This window comes from Camponotus vicinus, unplaced genomic scaffold (genome assembly GCF_025532165.1).
Source record: "Camponotus vicinus isolate PSW18456_S1 unplaced genomic scaffold, iyCamVici1.0 SCAF_5, whole genome shotgun sequence".
Taxonomy (NCBI): Eukaryota; Metazoa; Arthropoda; class Insecta; order Hymenoptera; family Formicidae; genus Camponotus; species Camponotus vicinus.
Genome location: NW_028141977.1, coordinates 17,046,224 through 17,073,641, shown reverse-complemented (window position 1 = coordinate 17,073,641; position 27,418 = coordinate 17,046,224). Strand labels below are relative to the sequence as shown.

The 27,418-nt window shown below is 33.8% G+C and overlaps 2 protein-coding genes across 6 annotated transcripts in view; both read right to left on the bottom strand.

Annotated features, from left to right (window-relative positions):
* Window positions 1-19,976, bottom strand: part of LOC145972510 (uncharacterized) — a 134,047-nt gene extending 114,071 nt beyond the window's left edge. The window contains exons 1-2 of one of the 5 annotated variants that reach the window (XM_083101223.1): window positions 19,829-19,976; window positions 17,423-18,156 (exon numbers count right to left, since the gene is read on the bottom strand). In XM_083101223.1, the coding sequence (XP_082957349.1) occupies window positions 17,423-17,448 (26 nt within the window). In that variant the 5' untranslated portion in view covers window positions 17,449-18,156; window positions 19,829-19,976. The other 4 variants (XM_083101225.1, XM_083101226.1, XM_083101224.1 and 1 more) reach the window with 4 other exon arrangements.
* A 5,393-nt stretch (window positions 19,977-25,369) lies between these two features.
* On the bottom strand, window positions 25,370-27,160 carry LOC145972131 (uncharacterized). The gene is made up of 2 exons (XM_083100419.1): window positions 26,722-27,160; window positions 25,370-26,274 (listed from the first exon to the last, which is right to left on the bottom strand). The coding sequence occupies exons 1-2, from the start codon at window positions 26,744-26,746 to the stop codon at window positions 25,442-25,444; spliced, it is 858 nt and encodes a 285-aa protein (XP_082956545.1). The 5' UTR covers window positions 26,747-27,160; the 3' UTR covers window positions 25,370-25,441.
* Window positions 27,161-27,418: the final 258 nt, after the last annotated feature.

The following is a 27,418-nucleotide window of genomic DNA, read 5'->3' as shown; positions in this document are numbered from 1 at the left end:
CATTTTGTAAATTTAGCATTATAGCACCTAAAATATGTCCTTTACAACTAAATATGGAATGTATCATATTATAATACTCTAAAATAGTATTTAAAAAAATGCAAAATAAAAAATGCATAAAATTACAATCTATTATATCGTGTATAAGATTTCCATTTTTATTAAATCCTGAGGAACTAGACCCTGACATATCCGTCGACAGGCAATTGAACGCACGCGCAACGTAAAAATATTACACCACAAAGGTACGACAGGGCCGCTCGTTGGGAACTTCTTACTCGACCGATGCATCCTGTGCAGCTTTGATCAATCACGACACCTGCATAGTCACCGTTGCGAGTGCGATAATCGATTGACACGCTCGTGTCCCGTCGATTTAAAACAGGGAAAAAAAACAAGGAGCAGGCGTAAGAAAATGTGAAAAATACGCTACTCGCATTGGGGGCTCTGTTGTAACTAGAAGGAAGCGGAAGATCGTGTACTGAATGCATCTGTATTGCGTTATCGAACAATGCAAAGTATATATGTTGTAATACGGTGCTGCTTCAAGAGGATAGTTTCAAAACAGAGATATACATCGGCACGCGCGCCGGGAATACATTGTCTAATCCTTCTACTATCAATTTTTTTTCACAAAAAACGAGATTTACTAAATAAATAAAAATGTCGTATCAATCGATTCAATGTTTTTTGAGTAAACTTAAATGCGAAGGCGAAATCAAAGAAAAGAGCGGTTTACGAGAAAAAAAGTACAAGTCAATGCATTCCGATGTGTAATAATGAATGACTGCAGCAACTTGGATTTATGTCGATGGAAAAAGGTATGTCCCAGCTCAAGTATTCAAGAGAAAATCGATAATATATTATATTGTAAAGTATATTGTAAATTGTATATTGTAAAGTATTCCTCTTTCTGGGATAAACATAATGTATTAAATTAAATTATATATATATCATCTAACGAAACTATTCTTTAAACAATTAATTCCAAATCGAATTAATCATCTCAGAAATCTCACATTTTTACTGACTAAATAATAAAAGTATTTTATACGAAAAATTAAATATTTTTACAATAGATAATTTGTTGCAAAATCTGAGTTAAAGAAGAGTCAATTCCAGGTAAATTTATCACAAATTGCACGAGAAAACATCCTGTATATACAAATGCGGAAAATAATTTCTTCTTTTTCTTCGCGGAAATGGCTTTCGATGAGAATTTAATTGGCGCGAAGCGAACAGAGCGAAAAAGAGGCTCGAAAATAAAGTCGGAAGAAGAAGGAAAAAGGTAATCGCCGCCGACGAGCAATTAAAAGCAATTCCTCCCGGCTGTATATCACTTTTACATGCACTACGGCCAGGGGTCCTCATTAAGATCGACCTTCGACTCCGTCGAGCAGCAACAACGGGATCCTATTGCTCCTCTTGTTTTCTCGAATGTTGATCTGTCGGGAATTATACGGAAGACAAGGTTCATACGTAAGTAATGAGAAAAGTATTTCGCGACGTGACGTCTTTAATGCGTGGCGAATTTTAACGCGCGAGCTCTGGGTTGCGAGATTTCTTCGGCGATAACAGAAACGGCGTGCAAAAGTAACGGTCGTAAACATTTCATGTAAAATCGTGACGAATTACAAATTTGTTTTCAACTATTCCGCTTAAATGTACATTTCAATAATAACAATACAAAAAGGTAAAAATATAAAAATGTAAAAATGGTTCAAGTGTGATACAAATCAAATAAGAAGCAAAAGAAGGCTAGGAATATTTATTAAAATTTATTCTGATATGAAAAGTTAACGGAAATGTATAATTTAATATCGTGAAAAATAATTAACAAATATTATTATATCTTTTGTATACAGAGACAACAATTTAAAAGTTTTATTTGGAATATTTTATTTACTTATATGTGCTATCTTATATACTTCCAATTAAAAGAGATAAAAATTTGTATTTAATATGTATATATGTATATGTGTAGCGCCAGTAATAAATTAATAGACGTTGAATAACGTATTTACTATGTATCTCTGCGCAATTTATTTTTCGCCGATCGATTCTTATCATTTCTACTGGCAGCTTCTAGACAGCGCTATTTTCCTACAGACGGAGAAATGATCGATCGAACGTGAACAGAGGAACTCATTTCGTTCCTCTATATGAGTATATATATAGAATCTTCTTTTTTTCCCGCGCATCATGTCATTGGGAGCCAATTTCAATCATCCCATTTTCTCGACGAATATGATTACATATAAAAAATAAAGTAAGAACATTCTTATTATCTGTTCAACATGAATATATACTTGTTTGCTTGCGATAACTGCTTTGAGAAGAAATAAATCCTTATAACATTATTTAAGTAACATTTCGAGATCTTTTCTTCCTTCGCAATATCCGATCTCACTCAACTTATCGATAAATATTAACTTATCGTAAAAGCTTTATATCTCGAAGAGAAAACGAGAAAAAGCTTCAGTTAAGTTTTTCTAATAATATCTAGAAAGATATTTCCGCACGCTGGCAAAGAAACTATGCGGAGGAAGCAGCAGTCTAATAGAATGAATAAATTTGCATCAAATTTTTTGCATAAACGAAGCAAGCTGCAGCAAGAAGAGGAAGAGGAAGAGGAAGAAAAGATGCGAAGAAGTTCGCGCAGGTAAGTACGCGAATGCGCGTACGGAGAATCTACGTATTTAAATTGTAGATGATCTTCGCAAAAGTCTTCCCTTCAACGGGGTGGCGAAGGGAATAGGAGAGGCGAACAAGAGAGAGGAGCTAAGGATCGGAGCAACGAAGAGAAGCCACATACGTGCCTTCAGGGGGGTCGTTTTCTACTCTTTCGTTTTTCCTCCTCTCATCCTTTCTACTGATCGATGGGACGTCGATCACGCGCGTTGTTTTCGTTATTACTCGCGGGAGTGAGAGAGAGAGAAAGAGATAGAGAGACACGGCAGAGACACGAAAAGAAGAAACCGCCGAGGGGAGTCAGAAGCGTGTGAAAGACGCTCACAATGAAGAAAATTTCAAAGACGAAAGCCTTCGCCGATTCGCGTGCGAACTGCAAAATATCTTCGCGCGATTTTGCGTTAACGCTCGCACGAAGTCGCGTGTCTTTGAGGCCGCGCGTCAGGCTTGTCGAATTCGAATTAACTCTTGGCGCAATATCATCGTTAACTTTTGCGAAAGAAATTTATGACTGCGATTAACACATCGTTGTAAGATCAACAAACTTTATCGCGCCCAACGATAACGCTAGTTTGTCCATTCTCAACAAATTCTTTTTATCACGAAATGTTTTCTACAAATTATTACGGCGTATCGTGTATTTTAATGTAATACTAAAATGATTTTTCTTTTTTTTCAAGTTTGCAAGATCTTGAAAAATTGTAAAAATTTGAGAATTAATTTACTGTTATAAATAAAAATAGAAATAAAAGCAATAAAAGTGTGATAATAAAATTTAGTAACCGATAATTTACTTTAACTGAAAATACTGTAGCAATATCTAATTTTAATATCTAATTTAAATTTTTAAATATTCGATATATAAATATAATTAATTTCTATTAATTTAAAACATTGTTTGGCAAGAGCTATTTTGGCGTGAATTTATATCAAACACGTTTTAACTCTCATTCACAAATTGTAATTGATACAGAAATATATACTTTTTTTCTGAATTTTTTATTATAACCAAGAAAAATAATTTATATATATGTATAAAATTGGAGAAATTTTTTTGTTACTCTAATAAAAAGAAATAACTAGTCAAATTTACATCAAATTTAAAAGATTATATGAGTGGTACGGTTAGGTTGAGTAACATTATTCAAAATATAGGCTAGTGGCAGACCAGAAATTTACTTTGGAAGGTTCGAGGCATTTCAATTATTCTCACGATTTCGCCGAAGGAAACTCAAGACGCAGTTTACTTTTTCTTTCTTCATTTTCCTATAATTTCATAGGCGGATTTGCAAGCACGCATGAAGGGTTTATTAACGTTCTGAAGTGAATGGACTTTATCTGAAAAGAGTTATTCGTTTTCTTGCACCATCTTCGATTCTGACGTCTTACATCTCGGTTGATGTAGGTATCGAGGACCCTTAATTGACTCGTCGCTGCGGTTTGTTGTAGGAACACAAAGTATCAAGATGAAACGAGCCATAACAAGTCGGTTTGTCGGCTAACGCGCGCGGCTTTGACACGGCCTATGGATTCGCGCGTATATAAAGTTCCAGGTAGATTGAAACGAGGCGGAGAAGAGAAACCTTTCGCAGAAAAAAAAATGTAAAGAGCGAGAAACCTTTCGCGATTGATCTCGCCGAAAACCCGCTGGTTGGCTTGCCCCGAGCCCCCTAATCTTCTTACTCACCGGACATCGGGGATACCGTAACCATAGAGATGAGCCACAAGCTCGAGAGACCGAATCGCTTTTTAAAAATATATATCTCTATATGTTTTTTCACAAATTTTGCGTTTTAATTTTTGAATAGGAGATACGTGTTTAAGAGTAAATAAACGTTAAATTAAATCAGATTAAAGTTGGAATCGGATTAATTAAAATAAACTTAATCAAAGATAAAATTGATCAAAATTTATTTAAATAAAATCGGATTAAATAAAATTAAAACTAAACTCGAATTAATTAAAATTAATTAAAATAATCTTAATCAAAGATAAAATTGATCAAAATTTATTTATTAAATCAAATTTCAGATCTATAATCTAATTAAATTTTTAGAAATTTATACTTGCGTCTGTCCTATTAAATCTTCATTGGATCGATGCAAAGATACTTATTTTTTCCAATGCACAAAGATATCTCTCTTGATATTTTTTATCTCCAAATTCTCTTTTGCTTGAACGATATAAATCCTATAGTAGTACTTATAAATTAGAATGCTTATCGACGCCTTTGTTAGCGGGGCACTTCGATATCTCAAGACGGCTCTGGCGGACGCACAGCCCCGATCGGCTTCGGACGAGAGCCTGTCGTGAGCTCGAGGAAGAAGCCGCCTCTCGCCGGTTTCGCGATCCCGCCAGTAATTATGTACTACCACGCTGGAAACTCTAAACAAGGCATATCGGAACGAGTGGCGGCGAATCGATCGGCGGTTTCAAGTTTCTGCCTTGCAACGCGCCTCGCGTCGAAACCTCGATGAGAAAACCAACGGGATCTCGTTTCGTTTTGCGTCTCGACTGTGTGTGTATGGTACGTGTCTCCCGTGGGGAATAAGAATATATACATTTCGACGAGACAATCGCGGATTGGCGGAACGCAACGTCACATTTCGTTTACACGGAAATAAAATCGGCACGCGAAGCGACACGCGATCGCGTTACAAACGTGCGTTGCATGCGACGAAGTCGCGTGAAACAAAATGCGTGATGCCGATGTACCGCAAGCATTCTTCAAGTTACATTATGCAGCCGGGAAAATCTCCCATGTAAAAACCCCAGTCTCCGACAATTATCTTATTTAATGAGAATGACCTAAAGAGATGGAAATTGATAAAATTGAAATTTTTCAGACTCCGTCCCTGCCCATTAAGCTTAAAATTAACCGCAATGTGTGTACACCAGTCGTGCATTTCGGTTGCTGAATAGGCATAGTAAGGCACTGGTTAATTTTAGAATGCTGGCTTCATTTATTTTTCATTACATTCATCACTAATGCATGTAGTGGGTAGATGGAAGAGAGGAGGTCGCATTCAAAATACATTCAAAAGCAACATGCAAAGAGCGAATAATAGTATAGTTTCAAGTATAAAACAATAAAGTGTAGGCCGCAAATAGATATTTCCTTGTAATATATAAACGACACGCTTCGTATAAATTATCTAAAAGTTTTCTAATAATGCATAGTGAGGAAAATCGTACGATAAAATATCTGTATTTAATCCGTAATAACGTATATAATCTTATCTTTTTTATAGATGACGTTATATATCTAAATTGGAAGTCCATGGTTTTATTCTTGTTTTTCATTTGTGTATATTTTCGTAATAAAAATAAAAATAATAACAATCACCTAAAATTATACAGTATCTAGAAAAATAATAATCTATAATTATAAATCACACATGCACATTTTTTTAATAATTTATAAAATGGTTATATGAAATTTAATCTCTTACACCCACATTAAAGATACAAAATTAAATATCGATTCTGCCGAAGAGAGAAAGAGAGAGTAAATTAACCGGAAATTATATTTAAAATATAAATTTTATTAATATAATTCCTTTTTACGCATATCCCGTATAATATTACGACATATCGATTCGTGAATCGTTGCCAGAGTCGTGACACGGATATACGTAGTTTCCGGCACGTACGCGATTCTCGTCCAGAATAAAGCGAGAGTATACGCAAAGTCGCGAGCGTGCGCAGCCCTATCGTCTAGACTTTTTCGCACGTGCCGGATAGAAGACATTCGATATGCAGATTATGGGAAGCCCCGCGTCTCTTCGCCGGAGAGAGAAAAACGTAAAAAAAAACTCGCATTCTACACATGCAAAAGGCATCTTATAAAAAATTCATGCTGGAAGACTCGTTAAAAATCCGCTCGATATGACGTAAATAAGCACATTTCGAATCGTGGTAAACATAATGCGTTGCGAATCCTACGCAATCCTGCCTCTTCGTGTAAAATACAATACGATGCGAAATTATTTTTAGACGCGTTTTCAACGCTTTTGTTCTCAGGATCGGCTTTATCAATATAAATGTGTGTATATGTATCCTTTAAAACAGATGTATCAAATTTTTTTTTAAAATTGAGAATACAATGTCTGTGTTATAACACAATAATGAATGATATTCGTTCTTGTCGCGAAATTAAGAAATCCAATTTGAAATTTCATTCTTTTTTATTTCCAGATGGTGCTGTTTGGAGTACTTTATTCGCGTAGCGCGAAATATATAGCTCGTTTCTTTCACTTAGCAATTCGGTATAGAGTTACTCCGTATTTGCATACATCGTATCGCTCCTATGCAAGCCCGAAGCGATAATGTAGCGCGATATAAGGTGTTGCGCGGATCGCAACGTCATGCATTCGAACGATCAAAGTCAGGCACATCGTTATGGTTCGCTGAATTGTATTCCGAGCGATGCGAGTATTAGCTAATGGAAGTGTATACACATTATTTTTAAAGCTTTCCTGTAGGGGAAGAAGAGAGTTGAAGTCTTCCTTCTAAAAGGATATGTAAGAGATTTCATTTATCTCATTGAATTTTAAAATTCTCATGATGGAAATGGCAAATAAAAGATATGACTAGGAATACTCGATTAGAAATACTTAGTTATCGAATACACGTATATATACATATGTTGCAATCTAAGAGTACAATTAAAATTTAATAAAGAATATAATTAAAATTTAATAAAAAAAGTCGATTGGAACTTTCCTCTTCTCCTGATATTATATTGATATTGTAATCACTGTTGCTTCAATATGCCACATATAAATCATATAATCACGAATATTAATCGCGATAACAGAGAGATTTATCCTATCCGAAAAATTAATTTGTTACGTGAAGTAATTACCGATCGCGAATGCATCGTCACGGATTTTAATGCCATTGCAACATATATGCAATGGAAGTGGCGATAAATGTCGTTGATTGCATCCAATCAAGTTTGTATCCTTCATATTTTCTAAATATATAAATGCAATACTTCAATGCCTCACATATCAAGGATGAATAAAAATAATAAAAATATTCATTATTTAAGTAATAAAAAATCTAAAGTTTAGAGATCAATAGAGATTCATAGAGATCAAACTTAATTTTACACGATATAATGAATTATAAATCATCTTTTCTCGAAATTCTTCATATAATATTAAATCATTAATTTAAGATATTTGCATTAACCTTGGTGGTAAAATTATTATACATGATAAATTATTTTTAGAAGAAGATAAATATCTTCATTTCATAATCTAAGAAATTTTCTTAATTTTTAAATACAATGATAAAGATGTTCATAAGATAATATTAAATTTTTCGTATTTCATCAGAAAAACAAAGCTCGTCAAAGATTAAAAAAAAAATTGAAATCTTCGGATTCGAGAGAGCATTATATTGTCCGGACAATCGTTACACCGGTCAACCACGTAATGTTTTGTTGTCACGCGGGGCTACGAGTATGTCAAGGCTGATCCGGCAATCGAATCACCGATAGCCCCGTGCAAGCATATCACTATATCGTCACGTATATGTATAGTGTTTCACGAATCTCTTTAAACTCTTAACAAAATAACCGCTGGCTCGTGTCAGGTCATGTCCTGTTCAAGGATGCAATAAAAATAAGGCATCATAAAAATACTTTTCTTCCCACAAAACGGATCTTTAATTTTTTTTAGTAACGGGTTATTCTAAGAAAAATTCTACAAAACACCTCTTAGCATACACATTTCTCCAAGTGATCTTATCTTTACCTATATCAGGTAAACTTTATAATCAGGTAAACTTTATAATCAGGTAAACTTTATAATTATTATAGCTTCAATTACAAATAATTTAATACTAAAAATCAAATTTTATATCGTGTGTTCTGTATTTTTAACATATAATTACATCGCACACATATTCTGCGTTATTTTATTCCAAATCGAAATAATCGACACGAGTCGAAATGTATCGGCATTGGTATACGCATCGTTGCATGCGCAAACTTATGAAGCGTACATACAAGGCGAGCCGGAACTATCGAACGATCGATTGTTTTACGGCATTGTTTTACGACCGACAAGATCGAGATATGCATACCCGGATGTATCATAACGCGCAAGTTTGCTTTCCAGGAAAATGCTTTATGTCCACTCAGTGTATTTAATTAAACGTTGTCGATTAAATCAATAGTATTCTATTCCTGGAAAAAAAATCTATAGCATGCTTCAATTTTTGCTTCCAATAGATACAAAACTATATCAAGTAGCAAATTTTGATATTAATTACAAAAATATTTAATAAAAATTAAGATTGAACGTGTGATTTAACAGCAAAACCTAGATTTTAAAAGAGAAAATAAATAAATATTTTAATTAATGACAAATTACGTAATTGTATATTTTTTTAGAAATTTGTTTGTTTCTCCAAAATTTTCCTTCTTACTCGCGAGTCGAAAATATTTAATTAGCTTCTTTAAATTTTTCAAAGCCTTCTTCGATTTTTCACTACTATTTTGTCTACTCGCAACCATCTCTTCCGCATTTTCTACTCGACGAAGCACCGAATCTCGTCGCATTGTTCATTATTCATCGGTGCCCTTTGGGAAAAACCAAGAAATCTCCGTCCGGATACGAGATAAATTTTTGAGAAATGAGATTTTAATAGTCTAAAATTCATTTAATATTAAATTACAACAAGCTTTGTTAAATACCTACTCCAAAAAAAGACAAACGTTATAAATTATTTTTTATAATTTTTAATGCACGCAGAGAAATAATATTTTACATCTACGTTTTTATTTCAAATTTAAACAGAATTTTTTCATATTTACAGATTTATACAAAACAGCGTAAAATTATCATCCAAAATTTGCCCTTAGTCTCTTTCGAATTTACTTCTTGAATTTACATCTCAAATTTGAATTTAGTTAAATTCAAAAAGGAGCGAAACACACTCCTTCGCGTCGGCTGGGAAAAAGTTCCTGCGTGCAAAAAGAAAAAAGAAAGGAATAACAGCTTAAAATTCAAACAGCTTTTTTTTGCTCCGCTCTATCTCTCCGGCCATTATGCAGACAAAATTTGTCGTGTAACAGTGAAGCTCGCGTCAGACGCAACGAGACGTGCGCGAGAAAGATAAACGAACGAAGGAGCTTGTCGTGTCGCTAGCGACACGATCGTGTTTAAACGTTCCGCGGTAATGTCGTAGATTTCGCGCGAACACGGAACTCGTCGTACGTGAGTTTTTTGCCAACAGGTACTCCGTCGAAAAGTACATGAGTCACTCGTGACTCAGGTACTAATTCGTTCACCGACAAACATTAAGACCGCGCACGACTTTAAATGCGATGTGCGAAAACAATGTTATCGCTCGAGCGCACGTGTTTTCAACGCACCTATCCTGCATCCTGCTGATATCGCCAAGTTTGAAGTCTGACTCGATAAACAATGGCGTATGCATTTCTTCTTTTATTTGGACTTTATTATATGTACCATCGATGTACATGTGTCGCCTGTGTGAGATAACGGTCCTTTACGCGAGTAATAAAAAGATACGAGTTAATATGTAAGAGCAAGATAAAGATACTTTAGTCAAATGTTTGTTAATTTTTAATGTGTTCATGTAAATGCTATAAGGATTATTAATTGTAGCGATATCTTGTAATTAAAATAAAATTAGCACATAGTCACTCGATTTCATTTATTGTTAATTATATACATGTTCAGCAGAAGTTTTTACTTCTTTTTCTTAATGATAGATTCTTTGATTAATTTACAATAATTTAATATTTCTTATTGTACATATTGCCAAAGTTGTGAAGGATTAAAGATAAAAATTATTATGCGAATGCAATAACGTAACAAAATTTTATAATTCAATAAAATTCAATTTAAAAAAACGTTACTTTTTTTATAAAAATAAAAAAAATATAATTATTAAGATGATATTAAACATTAAAAATTTGCAACAAAAGATAATATTATGAAAAAAATCGATTATGAATTACGTATTAAAAATTTATTAAAAATTAAAAGCAGAATATATTATATGATGTACACTATATATCCGTGAATTAATTTTGTTTGTATAATATTATTCGTTTTAAATCCTTCTCTCTCTCTCTCTCTCTCTCTCTCTCTCTCTCTCTCTCTCTCTCTCTTTATATATATTCATTATAGTTCTTAACCTATCATTAATTTGAGTGTACATCGGAACATACAATCTACAATCATTTACGAAAACTCAAAGAGATATCTACAATTTATGCTCATTGTTCACTAACTTAACAAAGTTATGCTCAATGAATTTCTGCATCGTGTACTGCTACCAATTTACCTGACCCGAGAAGATCTGAGATGATATTATCATTATATGCATTCACGAATATCATTTATACGATAATAGTCATAGCTTCAAAGTAATAAAAAATTATCAATGACAAAATTTTATTAAAAAGATGGACAATAAAAAATCTTTGCTCTAATTTTTTTTCATCTTTCAATTAACAAGATAATAAAATATGTATAAATTCTATTAAATGTTATTTTGATAAATTCCATTTGTCTAAGTAAACTAATTAAGTTATCTGAACATATATTTTATGAGAAAAATGTTATTATTAATATTAAAAATAATTTGTTTAATTAAAAGAAATATTAAAACTAGAAATATCTTTAAAATATATAAATATATAAATATATAAATTAGATTTTTAATATTTTTAAGATTAAAATTTAGTTAGATAACAAAATCTCACTCGTATTAATATTGAAAATTTCAAAATTGCCCAAGTAATGTCATTACTAACATTTCATTGACTCCTTATTACGAAGAATGGATAATGGATAGAAGCTCTAAAGCTAAATACCACAAAGAGAAAATAGTGCGATCTTTTCGTGTAATCTCAGCAACAATGATTACAGCTTTCTGTAATTAATTATATAGCGTTTTCTCAGATCCTGAGATTCGACAGAAAAATCTTTCTCGATCTTTCTAAAAAGGCATCTTTCACAATGGCCAAGTAATCTTAATTGAAATGTTTTAATTATATGGTTGCGCACGCGAGCGCGAACGACAGAAACGAAGAACAGCAACTTCTGTTACAGCGACTTGTAAAAGACTATTTTTTTTCTCGAAACAAGAAAAGAAAGTTGCTACGCAACGCGTACTCTCTATATCTTGCAATCGATCCTACAATAGCTTGCTGATTCCCGCGTTAATTAGGGACGATCGCTTAATTAGATATTAAAGTCTCCTCTTCGTTAAAAACACTGCGAAAAGAAAAAACCATTGCAATCTTGTGCAAAGCGCGAGAAACGAAAAATTATATAGTTGAGAAAAAATATACCTAAAAATTAATACTTTTATTCAAATTCTAATCTAAATTGAAGTATTATATTTTAATAATCTAATTTACATTTTAATCTATAATAAAATTATATTTAAATATATTGAAATTATACTTAAATAATTATTTATATTATATTAACTTAATTTAATTTTTTATTTTTTGATTGAATAATGATTGAATAAAGTTTTAATACAAATTTATTGAAAATTCAATTAAAATTGCTTTCTAAAATAAAGTTGCACATATGCAAGAGGCTATGTAATTTATAATTATATGAAGCAAATTATATAAACCAATTATATCTTTTTTTTTTAAGAAAAGAAAGATAATACTCCATAAACTTGTTTATGATTGGAAAAGATTACCTAAATAAATATACAAATAATATATCATTCTTATAAAGTATGTGCTTAGCATTATAATTAATATTATACATATGAATATATCAACATTGATTGGAGTTCAAATTCAATTGTCTATTTATAATTTTCCGATAATTGTGGAATAAAATTGATATTGGTTTAATAGTGCGATCAACATATTATTATATTTGTTCCTTGTACTACCTAATGTAATTTCTATATTACAATAAAATCATATTAATGTAAATAAATAATAATTGGTTAATTGTTACAATTCATTAATATTAGTTGATGTATTCAGGTAACTTTTGCGACTGTCTTACCAAATATAGTTATTACTTTACATTAAAATGATAAATATATAATAAACATTTATAAAAATGAACAATGACACGTCTTGCTGATGTTTGAAAAAATGTTCATGAAATGTATAGCGCAGAATTTTTTGCCATAAAAAATAAAGCACAAAGGCATCCACTGATCTATATGTTATAATAAACTTTTCTACTATAAGATCACCTAGAATGTGCACGAATATCTCGTTGAGATATTTAAAATTTCTACGAATAATTTATAACGTATTAATATATATTAATGTTTAATATTAAACATCACTAATCTAGCTTATATTATTACTAACGTGCATTATTAAAAAGACTTTCCAGATAATTCATAAAACTGATGAGAAAAACTTGTTGGCAAAAAAAAAATAGTCTACCACTCAATTAAAATATTCTACATATATAAAATTGAATAAAAAATTATCTCTATTCATTAATCAATAAACTCGTATTTTTCACGAATGTTACTCACGGAAGCGAATTTTCCGAAGTTGGTTTTATTTTCTCCGGAAAAAAAACGACTCACGATAAAATTTTAACGGAAAAAATGTTCCGCAAAAAGATATTTCACTACACACGAGTGGAAATAAAAATCTGTGAGGACTTTTTCGCGGCACGATTACAATTTATCATTTTCTTCAACGATGCTTTTTCAGCTTCGTTGATTGATCGTTGCAACGCTTGTCATTTTTACCTAATATATTTTCTCCTTTCTATTTCTCACTGATGAAGTTAATCTTGCCTTTGATTAGCTTTTAACATATCGTTTTCCAATTTAAAGTAAAACATTGCGATTTTTGCTCGCCAATTGTTATACTGTTTCTTTCTCTACTTTGAGATGTATTTATATAAAAATTGAATAAAAAAATATCATGTAAAAAATTATTTTTAAAAAAAGATTTAAAAAATAAAATTCTTTCTTAATTTAATATCACATTAATTTAATTACATGTTGAATGTCCTTAATAAATGTAAAATTACATGTGAAAAATAAAAATTTTTTCCACATTTAAAAATTTTAAAATATATAAAGTTAATAACAAAAATAATGTGATATATATTTTAGACATGTGTCGTAAAGTCCACAGACATCATATTATGCTTTGAAACACTAAAAAATACAAATTAAAATATATAACTGTAAAATTATATATATAAAAAGTAAAATTATATATATATATATATATATATATATATATATATATATATATATATATATAATAGGATTTTTTTCAAAAACCGAATTTATTTAAAAGCTTTGCTCGGAGTATCAGCTGCGAGCAAATACAGTGTTCCAAATATTGCGAAAGAAACAATACAACGAGTAGGAGAATTTGTTTGCTTCATACGTATACAAATTTCCCAACGATCCCGTAATCGATGCAAACCCACGCAGCTTTCCAGTAAAACAATCGTCATAGTATCAGTCTATTGATATATTTTTCTGTCTCTTTCTTTCTTTCTCTTCTCTTTCTTTCGCGAGCGTAAATGGATATTTATAAAAATACAGACAGAATTTTTGTTCAACGGGAAAAATTATAGGGGTGGCCGATCATCGTCCGCGCGCGTATACACCATCTTTCAAATTAGCATTTCAATTTGCTTTGCAGGTGTCGCGTGTTACAGTCGCGAGTCAAACAAGAACAATCGAGCTGACGTGAGTCGAAGCCGAGTCGTAGTCGAGTCGTCATCCGCCACCTGACATTTTCGATGCAAAGTCGCCGACAGCGAAGCGGTAAGCGTGACATTTACATACATACATATATCTGGCCCGCAGCGCGCGCGACGTTTGTCGTATCGTATATCTGAAAGCGAATTCACGGTCCAATAATCCTTGATCGCTACTTTTCGGCTGAATCATATCTGGTGAGTTTCATCGAAAGTTCGAATCAAATTGGAGGTAAATCCCGAAGTTTACATTGAGAGGAAATTATTAGTTTTAAAAATTAAGGCCGAAAAAAATATCTAAATATTAAAAAACAATATTTAATAATACTACAGAAAATGTTATGTATTTTATTTAATATATATTATATAATTTTTTATTATTGATCTTATCTGGAGAATGACTGATAATATAAAAATAATATAGAAACCTTATAACATTATTCGTACTCTTTTTTTCCTTCGTTTTTCTTTAAATAAATATTTTATAAAATTTAGCGATTAAATACTAAACAAATAAATATTATTCAAAGGTCAAGAATATTGATGTAATGAGTATTTTAAACTCATGCAATATTATTCGATTCTCGTTAATTCTGCTAATATCTTGATATTGTAAAATGAAATTTCCTTTTTTTTTAAATTCAGTTTTTGATGCCTATAGATGAAAAAAACTATTATTTGTGTTTTCACTTTCAATAATACACAGATATTTTTAGTGTTTGGAATCTAAACTCACAAGATTTACACTGATTTGCATCCCTTTAATTTGCATGAAATTTCATCAACGTTCAATAATAGGAATCTTGGGACTGCAACAGCTGTTCGTTTATCAGTAACGTCAGCCGTCAATTGTACGTAAATAGCGATGTTGTACATACGTAATTACAATAAATAAAAATATTTTTCGTAATCATATTATTTTTTTGTCAATTTTTTTTCATATATCAAGAAAGCATATTATTTTTAAAATATCGATATTGATAGAATTCTAATTCATTTTTAATAAATTTTAAAGTCCTCCTGACATGCTTCTGGCAATTAACGTTCAAATAAAAATAACCGAATTATATTGGGATGAAAAAATCTCAGCGATAATTTTCAATTCTAATAGAAATGTTGTTTTAAATTTTCATAGATTAAAATTTTTTTTTTAATTTATTTTCTTTAAAATTTTGAATAATGTTTCCAAAATTTTCTCTCTATTAAAAATGATATAATTTAAATTACAAAATAAAATGAATATAAAGTAAAAGAATTATCAATTTTTATGAAGAATAAAAAATCTTTAGCAATAATTCTAAAAAGGGAATACTGATTTCATGAAAGTGTCAAATATTCAATTTTACCGATGATTTAATCAAATCTCTCTACGAATAACAATGACAATTTTTTCGAGAACAAAATGCCAGAAATTGAAATTCGCATGTATTGAGAATTTTAAACATTTTCATCATATTTGGTAACACTCGAATAATATGAGTCAATGTCTAAACATTATAAAAAAAAAGTTTTTGAAATAATTAGCGTGAAATACTAATATTTTTTCATATAACGTATATTTAATTTTTTACATAACATATTAAATTATATAATCAATGTAATATATGTGGCTATTAAATTATCCAATTTATTATCTAGAAATTTTCGATACTATTTATAAATATTTATGAATGGAAAGCTACTATATCTCTGCACTCATAAATATAAATGTATATTTAACATTATTCCCTTCATTAATTTCTAATCTTTCATTTTAATTATACACCTGTTTCTCTATTTCCCACGAAGTTACAATAAAATATATCACGATTTTTGCAAGAGATTATTATTATTGGCGTGTTTATAGCATGAAATTAGCCTGCGTTCTTGATTGCCGCCGATATTTATCTCATAAACAATCGATGTTTATCTCTCGATGTCGTCGTCATGTAAAGAAGAAATGAGCGAAATGATCGACGGTGAGATATATGACGAAATAAACGTCCAGAATATAAAAATGACCGAAAGCAGCCGCGAAGCAATCGACGATGTTTCGATCGTTTTAAATGCCTAACTTAAATTAACTGCGTAATGAGAAAGAAAGAGAGAGAGAGAGAAAGAGAGAGAAATATATACAAGTTCTATATATGGTAACAAAAAGTAAATGCACATGAGCCCCATAGGCGTCGCGAATCGTTGCCGAGTGTTATACTATAGCCGTATAGCAGTACGCAATTACTTTGATTGGCGGCCAATTACTGCGACGTGACTAGTTTACTTTTAACGAAAATAAATAATTATCAAAACGCAGCTCTCAAGGAGCACTATTCACCATTATATTCCCTATCACGCGCGTATAAGATTGGCAGGCATGCAACATTGGTTGCAAATCATCTTGAATTTGTTAATTATCGGTGCCGTCTTTCCTAGTTAAGCTCCAAGTCATGTGTGTGATAAGCATCGAAAGCGAATTCCAAAGTTGACAGAGCATAACACGAGAGAGGCGTCACTAATCCCATGATAAATTATTCAAGATTGTTAATTAGCGAGAAAATGTATATATATATATATATTTATAAAATCCTTTGATAGACTAAACAAAGCTACTATAAGTATATATCACACACACTCTTCATTTGAGACATCGTATAAAATTTAAATGTTTATTCTTCAATCGAATTTTAATCGACGATAAATTTAAAATTCATTTTTTTTATTAATTTTTAATTTCTGTGTTTATATAAATATATACTTTACGTATACATGTATTTATTTTGAATAAGGATAACTCTCCGAGTATCTTTTTAAAAATCTGATCTTAATAATAATTAAAATTTCTAATAAATAAGAAAAATATGAGTTTCCTCGACGTTTTCATCGCACGTGCGGTTCATTATGAGGGAACAACGGGTCTTCATTACAAATAGCCGCCGGTATGTACTGTTATCATTAAGTACATGCAGATACGACAGAATAAACCGTGAACTATTCTTAATATTTTCGCATAGAAGGGAAAAAAAGAGAGGGAGACTTACCTTAAAGCTCGTTGTGTGGTCTTCATCTTCGATGAGCTTATTATCTCTCGTTGCGAATGGTGGTCTTCCTTCTCCGGCTCTTTGCTCTGTCTCTCTCTGTCCTTCGCTCTTGGCTGCTATCCCACGGAGATTCGTCGCACGTTGAAACGTATGGGCTCCGATGAACGGCCACGAAAGCAAAACACTGCGAAAGGTTTGTCGCGAACGAAGCAGTTATATCAACAGTTATTACTTCACTCGCGTAAAAGGATATTCCTCGAGTCACACGCGAAAATCGCACTTAATTAACTTCGTCGATCGCAAAACACCTTGCAAAAGTTACACTCGCGTCAGCGTCGACCTTTATCACGACGAGAGATTATCGATACCGCACAGTTAAGTCCTTCCTTTCTAGATCTCTCCGAGTATCTCAACGGAATTGAAGATTTAATCAGGCGATTTGTTCGAGGACTCACGTAGATCGGCGATGTCCTTGCATTATCCTTCTCGCTGAAACGAACCGCGAGACAGCTGGATGATGAACGCCTTCACCAAGGCATCGCGAGGTGCAAAGGAACGTCGCGAATTAGATCAGTGGGACTCGCGGGCGACCGAGAAACTTGGATCGCGAGCGGCGAAAGGCCTCGCAAGCTGTCTCCTTCTATCTCTCTCCGCCTCTCCTCATTCTCCTTGTTCCATGTCTGAATTTGCAAAGATTCCCTCGCTCATAATTCTCTTCTAGATCTTATACATTCCTAAAAAAACAGTCTTACGTAATTTTATTTCTGAAATATCGCGTCTTCCCGTTGCCGCCTTCGTCTTTAACTCCCGTCTAACCTCACTTTCTTCGGAGGATCCTCTAAAACGCGAGTCGAGGTTGTCTTTCGCCCCGAGACTCGTCCGAATCGACGATGTGGGATCGCACGCGCGAGTCGCCCTCGCGCATCACTCGCGTTCGCGGCTACGTTCGTTGGGTGCGAACGCGACCAAGGAAGTCGACGACGAGATACGGGAGTCGCGCGCTGACGGGAGCATCGCTCCCGACTCATTCGAGAAGCCAACTACCTAACCTCGATGCTTTTCGGACGAAAAACGTCGAGCGAACCTCGTTCTACACTCGCGTACTCCGAATTCGCTCCGAATTGAAGTTGGTCGACTGTCGCGGCGTCCAACTGTGCGCGCGCACGCGCGATGAACCGCAGATTTTTCAAATTTCACTCGATCTATCGAGCCTTTATCCCTTATCGTGATGTTTTTAGCTTCTCGATTGAGATGCGTCCGAAGGAATCACGGAAAATCCCTTCCTCGAACGTCGCGAAGTCAGCGTTAATCGTAAACTGACACCTGTGTCGCGCGGGTCTTTACAAATTTCCGCGAATAGTTCCCCAAAAAAATGTAAATATGGCGGCGGATGTTCAACGCGATCTCCGGTTCACCTAGAAATCTATCACCTGCTTGTGACGCGACGTCGATCCAATCGATGCGGAGTCGGGATCGCCGAAAATGCTCGCGAGTCGCGCACCCGAGGTGCGGAAGGTGCTCGGCGACCGCGAGCCTCCTCTGCTCCGGCGCGAGTACGTATACGCGAGGACTGGTTTCACGAGACGCTCCCCCGTTCCCGACCGGCCAGACTACTCGGGAGGCGATAGCACGGGACGGCGAGTACCCGGACGGCTGGAGCGCGAGTGAGACGGTGACGTTTCTCGCCGCAGCGAGAGGAGAGCGGCGCTCGCGCTCCCGCGCGCGCGCGCACGCGCGCCAACGAGAGCGCGCGGTGGGTCCCGTTCCACGGAAAGAGGCTTATTCCACCGAGCGCGAGGAAGTACTGTTACTTAGACGCCCGGGGCCCGGGGGGGACCGGGACGACGCGACCCGCGCTGCATGTAATTTCGTGGGACAAGTAGCGACGCGCGCGCTCCTCTCCAACGAAAAACCTGACTCGACGCTTCCCCCTCTCTCTCTCTCTATCTCTCTCCCTTGCTCTCTTTTCCACGCACTGAGAATCACCAAGAATTCAACTCGGGAATCGCGATTGTTTTCACCATCGATAAAACGACGCGCGTCGTGTCCTTGTGTTCGTACATACGTATGTCCCAAACGCGACTTACCGCCCGACTAGAGAAAACACGAGGGAAGGGAGGGGAGAAGGTAAACGCGGCGCCACTGCGACCTGTAAACAAACTTGGTCTCGCGCGCGACGAATGTTTTGAGCATTCGGTCAACGGAATGTTTACCCTCGCGGCTCCAAGTACGTACGTACGTACGCACTCCCGTAACGGCGCGCGGGATCCCGATTCCGCCCCACCTGTTTTAATCCCGACGTACACGTGCGGGTGGACGGTAGCTCTCGACTCGGCCTGTCCGCCGCCGTCTCTCTTTCCGCGACGCGTTCTCGTTTCTCGCGTCGAGAAGGAAACGCTCACGTACCTAAGTGCACGCGTGTGTACGTGTGTGTCAGCTTGTCCACAAATCTTGCTCTCTCTTTCTTTCTCTCCCCCATCCACTAGACTCGTCGCGGAGCGCGCGATACAGTGCGGAAAACGTATACACCGCTCGGCGGTCGCGGCTCGACTGGACGACCGACCGCCTCCGCGCTGTTCCTCGTCGCGCTCACTCTCGTAACACGCGAGCCGGCGCCCCCGTAACTCGTATCCGGAGTTAAACCCATAGACGTATAATACAGACTTTGGCGTTTGGCTAAACAATTGTATAAATTTTAGAAGGAGACAACATGCTTCTCTGTCTATCAATAACAAGAGCAAAAGTTTAATATGGCCTGCGTTTGACATGTTTTGATCGACTTCTTTCCCTCACCACGCGTCGTTAGATAAAGAAGAAACTGCCATGAAAATAAGCTCTCTCTTTCTAAAATATCATGTTGCCGAAACAAAGGAAAGAATGGGAACGCGTTGGTCTATATATTGTACGTCTATGGTTAAACCGCGAACGATAACGAAAGATTTTCCGGAACACGTGCAAATTAAATAACTGACACATATCGAGGTAAATTTCATTTCGATTGGATTCTGAGGAAAATTTAAAAGCTCCATTAAACAGTGCAAAATTGAAACTGTTAACGAGCGTCTTATGTATAAAATATGAATGTCAAATGAAAAACGCTTTTGACAATTAAATGTAATTCTTTTCGAAACGGTTTAGAACGTCTGGATAAAAATAAACAATTTTTTTGATGTATGAAAAAATATACGATTCGTCCCTTCATATCTCTAGGAAGAAATTAGTCTTTATTATTTATAAACGTATTTAAAAATTCTTTCTTTTTCATAAAACTCCTGTTTTTTCAACTAATACACAGAGAAAAATATCATTCTACTGCCAAGAAAAGCGATTACTCAGTTTATTTTTCTTTAAGTAATAATTTTCTTTAACAAAGAATATATTCTTGATAATAGTCTTAAAATATACTCATCACAAGTGTTGGAAAATCTCATTATCATGTAGAAGAATTTATTTTCTCTTCAAGAATATTGCAAAGTTGTATCAAAGAAAAATTAAACTTACTTTACGCCAACTCTATGTAGTAAGCAAATCAAATTTTCGTTTTAATTTAATATTCTCGTGACTAAAATACTGCACTTACTAAAATTCAGAATATATTCAATTAAATTTAATGCTTGTGGTAAACTTGTGATATATTTGCGGATATACAAACGTATGATATATTTAAAATAAATAATATTTACTTGAAGACAGTATACATTTTTCTCTGTGCAGGTCGCGTAAAGAAAAAACGTGTATAAATACACATAAATATGTATACATAAGGAACAAGTAAACCTATACTTATACCTTTGTTCTTTAAAATGTCTCTCGTTTAGGCTTACCTCTGGCAATTTTAGAACGTTAATCTGCCGATGTTTATTAGGTACAGCATAGCGAGAAAGGTGTATACATACCTGCGCGTGTTCTCGCGTAAACAGTAAAGTAGGCTGTGCGCGAGAGCGTGAGGTGAGCGGGTGTAACCGGTTCCAACGCGATTTTTTCACGAAAAGTACTCGCGAAGCTTTATAAAATTGTACGTACCCTTTGTCGTCGTCGTCATTGTCGTCGTCGTTGGACATCGCTATATGCGTGCTCATTCAAACGTTTAAATCGACCTAGCGCGATGTTTTGATGCTCGCGAAGATTCAAGGATCCGGAAGAAGTGGCTTTTTATCCGCATCATTTTTCAAATATTGAATTCCTCGAAGGACCGCAACATTTTCAACAACGTTTTAGAAGTCGAAAACTATCGGAGAATAATCGTCTACGAAGAAATAATAGAATATTTTAGCATATTTATATACATGTATTGTATATATATTGAATATTTTTTAACATAAGTAATATTGAACAAATTATAAAAGATAAGTTTTCTAAGAAATTTCGTAATGGAATTGGATAGTCATGCACATACATCAATATTTGCATAAATATTGAATACCGTAAAGAGCTTATAACAACTTGTAATTTTTTAATAAATTTAATGAAACTATAATATAAAATGTATAAATAATAAATCATGGTTAAGTCATGGTTAAAGAGAAGATAATTTTAGAAAACTTTTTTTAATTACGTATAAATTTTTCTTACTGGTACTAAGATTATACTTTGTTATGTTTGTAATATATAGAAAAAAATAAAACGGTATTAATTTAATGGTATTAATAATTACGCATTATATTGTTGTTTATAAATACTTTAAATCCTTTAACGTTTATTAACTAAAATTAATTAATTATTGACCAGTATTTATAATTATAATATATTATTAATTATAATATATTAATTATAATATATTATTTCATAAGATAATTTTTTATTATGTATTTTCATAAAAAATTTATATAAACTAAAAGATCGTAAATTTATGAAACTAATTATTTAGCCATTAATAATATGTTTAGTTTCTTGCTATTATAAATTTGTGAAAACTTGACTGAATCATTAGAGTAAAATCTGTTATTTAATGCTGTCAATATATAAGTCGACTGAGCGATTACTAAATCATATTATGCAATAAGATATAATTGTATAATTCATTAGGATTTTTATCGAATCGAGCAAGCACAATAAATTTCATTCGAATTCTATTGATATCGATGACTATTGGTAATATCGTACAACTATTCTCGGTTCAGTGAACATTAGATTTCGAATTTTTTTTATTCAGTTGATTCGATGAAAGGCTTTACACGCTCCATGGAACTTCGAACCAATAACGGAGATCCGGTGATATGATAATTGACAGCGAATTTCGTGAATGTTGTTTAGTTGTTTTCTAAAAAAAATTAACAGATATATTAGTTGTTTCGCTTTTTACAATATTTTGTATAATGTTTGATAGAATTAAATCAAATTTTATAACAAATAGTGTAAGGCAACGTATTAAAATTTATATCTTTTTAATTAAATTTTTAAAAATATTACACTATTAATTAAATTTATAGGATATATATGGAAAGTATTTGCATAAATGAAAAGGATAGAGTTACTAAAGTGGGATGCTTAATTCGATGCTTGATTTAATTTATTTTATTTTAATTAATCTTCTTTCAGCGCAAAATCGTTTGAAATAAATTATGTTTGAGCACAGATATATATATAATTATTCATTTATTTATTTATCTTGAACAATTTTACACTAAAAAAAGATTAATTAGAATAAAATAAATAAATTGAAAATGAATGAATTAATTAATTAATTAAAAATAAAATCATTACAAAACATATCAAATCATATAGAGATCTTAGAAATAGAGCAAAACAAGCAGATAACAGAACATTATAGATGAAAATTGCCAATTTTGAACATTATAATTTAATTTCACTGATTACAAAACAAAAATTAATTTCTGATCCAGTTTTTTTATTCTTATTTATAATAAACAAATTAAATTAAATAGATTTATCCTTTATATATAAAGTTATCTTCTCAACATACAACGTAAAATATTGTCTTTTTTATCAAAGGAATATACTCATGATTCCATATTTTTATTTTTTATTTTTAATAGAAACGTCGTTTGTTGAACAGAGCATTAACGGAGTATAAAGTATATACGCAGTATCAATGGCATCTAATCTTTTGATGTTGTATTTAATAAATTGAATCGTTAGAGATTTCGGGGGAGGACGAAATATATAACACATAATCCACGATGATACTCGCAATATCCTGACACAGTAAAATGGCCGCGTTTTACAGCTTTTGAAAAATAAAACAGAGTTCGCATTTACCACATTTTTCTTTTGTCACAAAATGTCTCTGAAATATGATTCCGGTTATATTGTTGTAACATTATGTTTGTATTATAATAATATAATAATATAACAATGTGTGAATATTGTGTCCGTGTTATAATAATATAACAAGTTCTTTAACAAAGATAGAAAAATGAAATATTAAGTGCAACATCTTCACGAAATATTTTTGAATTAATTATTGAAAAAAATTTCTTCGAAACTGCAGTTTTATATACTTGTAAAGGCCTACGTCGCGCCGATCATTACCTATGTATATTATTGTAACGGATAGTTTAACATAATAACAATTTCCGGAAAGTATTTTATCTTATCAGTTGTGCGATGACTCAGAAAATTGAATAACGTTAAATATTCTTACAAGATCTCAAATGGACTGTAATATATACTGACGTCACAGAACTGAACTGTCAATAACGCATTTAAAATCCATGTAAGAATATCATATCGACGTTACATTGACGTGACGATGACGTATGTGCATCCAGCTTTGGTGTAGCTCTATCCTTTTCATTTGTACAGATACTTCTACGATGCACATTAGATGGGGCCAATCTATCACATTGCGTATCACGTCGCGGACAACGAACATTGGACATGTCGTGCAACAAGCGATCGTAATTCGCGTGTTTTATTCATTCGACGTGCATCAAGAGAATAGTGAACATCGAGAGCTTCGTATAAACTAGCAAGCGGTTATCGCATCGCATTAATTCCGATTTGCATTCGTGAGTGAATGAATGTGAAAACAACGCGGGTGACAAGGACGGCGAATTGAGCCGGATCGCGGTAATTAATCTCTTTTTTTTTAACAGTGTTTTGTCGATCGATGAGTAGATGATGTGAGTATTCGACAGGTGAACGTGCGAGCGAGTGAGTTCGAAGTAACGAAGATACCAACGATGGTTGTCGATCATTAGAAAAGGAGAGCAAACTCCTCTTAAGCTACCTCTATCTTTTTCGTTCGAACGCGACATTTTTCGCTCGTAAATCAGGTAAGTCTCTGCTCTTGGCCTCTGTCGAACATTAACGCCCTCTTGGGAAAGAACGGTGAAAACAAGAAGCGACGAGCCAATTTTAGTTTGAATGATAACAGGAGAAATGTAGCTTTACTCAAGTAGATACTCGTACCGACGATCGGTTATATCAAGAATCTTCATTTGCCTTAGGACTTGTCGAGACAACTTGATAATTAATTTTATTCTTTTTTTGTGTTGCTTCCATTATGTAACTTGTGTACAATCCCCTAAAATTCTGCACTAGGTTTGATTAGTGCGCTTTGTCTTTTGAGTGATTTTTTTTATTGTCTCGTGAATTCAATTTAATCGATTTTATTGAAACATTTGCAAGATACGTATATATTATGCTTATATGTAGTATATATTACGCAATATAATTAGTATAATTTTTCTTACCTTTATTCTGCTTTATTGAAGGTTTTTAATATATTTCGATAATTGCGTGAACATTTAGTGCGTACTGAAGATATAGACATAAAGTAAATAAAATTTGAAAGTGCTACAATGTAATAAAAATACATACAATGTCAAAAATGAAGCACAAGTAATTTTCATAAAAATATTACTAATTTTATTTTAAATTTTTAATTAATTTAGTTTAAATTTTAAATATTCTAATTGTAATAAATTATTTCTAATTATAATTATATTAAAGGGAATGCAAGGGTATATTTTAAGCCTTAAATTACGAAATATAAAATAATTATATTATACTAAAATTTAAAAAAATAATTTTCTACACATGAGATGATACATGTCATTTCATATTCAAATGTAAATTTTGCGCGGCAGCAATTATTTGGCATTTTTGCAATTCCATTTTCTGTTCTTTCAACTTGAGAAGTTGCTTCTTCAACTCCAATTCTTGATGTCTCACGGCCATTTTTTCCTTGTGCCGCCTCTCTTTATTCTTCTCGGCCATAGCGAAATTCTTTTCCATTCTTTCGGCAAACTTTTCGAATAATGTCGTTAAAATTCGTTTACAATCCAATGTCTCCTCGCTTTTTTCATTCGTCGTAGCTTTCGCCGCCAAAGAATCTTCGTGTTGTTGATTGACAGATAAGTTGTTGCCTTGATCAAAACCACGTTTCAATAAAACTAAGGGATATTTTGCCGATCCACTCGCCGGCTGCAGGTCATTCCTTTCCAGATACACGTATTTCTTCTTCTCGTTGAAAATCTCGTCCAAGGCGCGTTTATGTTCCCACTGTCCATAATGTCTCATTCTGCCGGGTTTTTTTAGCCGTTCACGGTATACAAGGTTTTTGTACTTGCGTTCCAGGACTCGCCATTTGTTTTCGCATTTTTGCGGACTGAAGTAGAAACCGTACTTCTGCATCTCCAGAGATATCATTTCAAACATCTCTCGCAGACTCCTGATTTGCGTCGATTGTCCGACCATCGATCGATATTTTTTGTACTGATCAATCAGACATGTGGTAGCTTTGCTGGTCCATAGATTTAACGTTACGTCGACATTTGACGGTATCGCGTTGGCATTCTCGAAATCGGAAAATCTATCCTTATGCTGCTCCTCGATGTAGCATTCAAGAGCTGGCTCCTCTATCTTGATTTCTACATCACCGTTCTCTGTCGGAAATGATAATTAAAAAACGTTATACGCGCTAAAAAGACAATATATTAATATTTGAAAATTTATAATATTAATTAATTGCCGATAAATATTTTCAAAACTAACAATTATGACGTATGCATACATCTAGATATGACGTGTTTGATTTGAAAATATTTAAACCGGAAGTGAAAGCATTTTCTGACGCTTTCTGTACGTTATATTTTAATATTCATATAATTATATATATTTAATATTTTAATCTTCCGTTCTCTTCATTATCGACAAATCATTGCGCGCGCAACATGGATTTTATTCGATTCAAATTTTCCCGCGTTACGGCGATCAAATGTGACTTGTCTACATCCGACATCTTCGAAAATGCAGGTCGACGAAAGCGACAAGCATGTTCACGGATCGTGCGAAAAGCTCAACGGAACCAAAATCAAAAGTAATTTTCTTACCTTGTTGCGTCTCATTATCAGCCATAATAGACGGAAATTTGACGTTACGATGACACCGAGCAGTCCGATCGGAGTATTATTCGCGCCTACCAACGTCCCGCACTGCTCTCATGGGGGACCGAAAAACCGAAGGAAACTTGTTCCAAACCGGCCTCGACGTGGAACTGGTTCCGTACGCGTCACGAACCGACGGCGGCCATGTTTTGCCCCCTCATCGCGTCCCGTACCTCGGGCGGCGAACATCTGCGCGATGCGGTGACCCCCGCGCGAAACCGTCGATCGCCTTGCAACGAGTTTCGAACGCATTCCGAACCGCAACCGAGAACGCGAGGCGCTCCCGGTTGCGAAGTTCGATTACGATTCGATTCGCAGAGATTACACATGATCGCGTATATTGCGCATAGACAGATACGAGCGGTTTACGCAAACCGTTCGTCGAGACTGTTTCGCGTCAAATGAAAACCTGTTGTCGAGCCGACTAGTTTTTAAGGCGAACATGTTCGGCGGGGATACTTTCTAATAGAAATTAGAACATGGAGTAACGCGGCTCCGTAACTCTTTGAATTTTCCGAGTTATATTTATCTAATGGAAAGATTGTTATCAGTTCATAAACATGTATGTGTGATTGTATTTTTATCTCTAAGTGTCCAATTAGAACCTTGATTTGAACCTTGATACTGAGATAAAAATTGATAC

Excerpts from the sequence above, each read along its gene's own strand:
- LOC145972131 (XM_083100419.1), bottom strand. The coding sequence starts at position 26,746 with ATGGCTGATAATGAGACGCAACAAG. Across the intron at positions 26,275-26,721 it reads TGATAATGAGACGCAACAAG|AGAACGGTGATGTAGAAATC; the intron begins GTAAGAAAATTA and ends CATTTCCGACAG.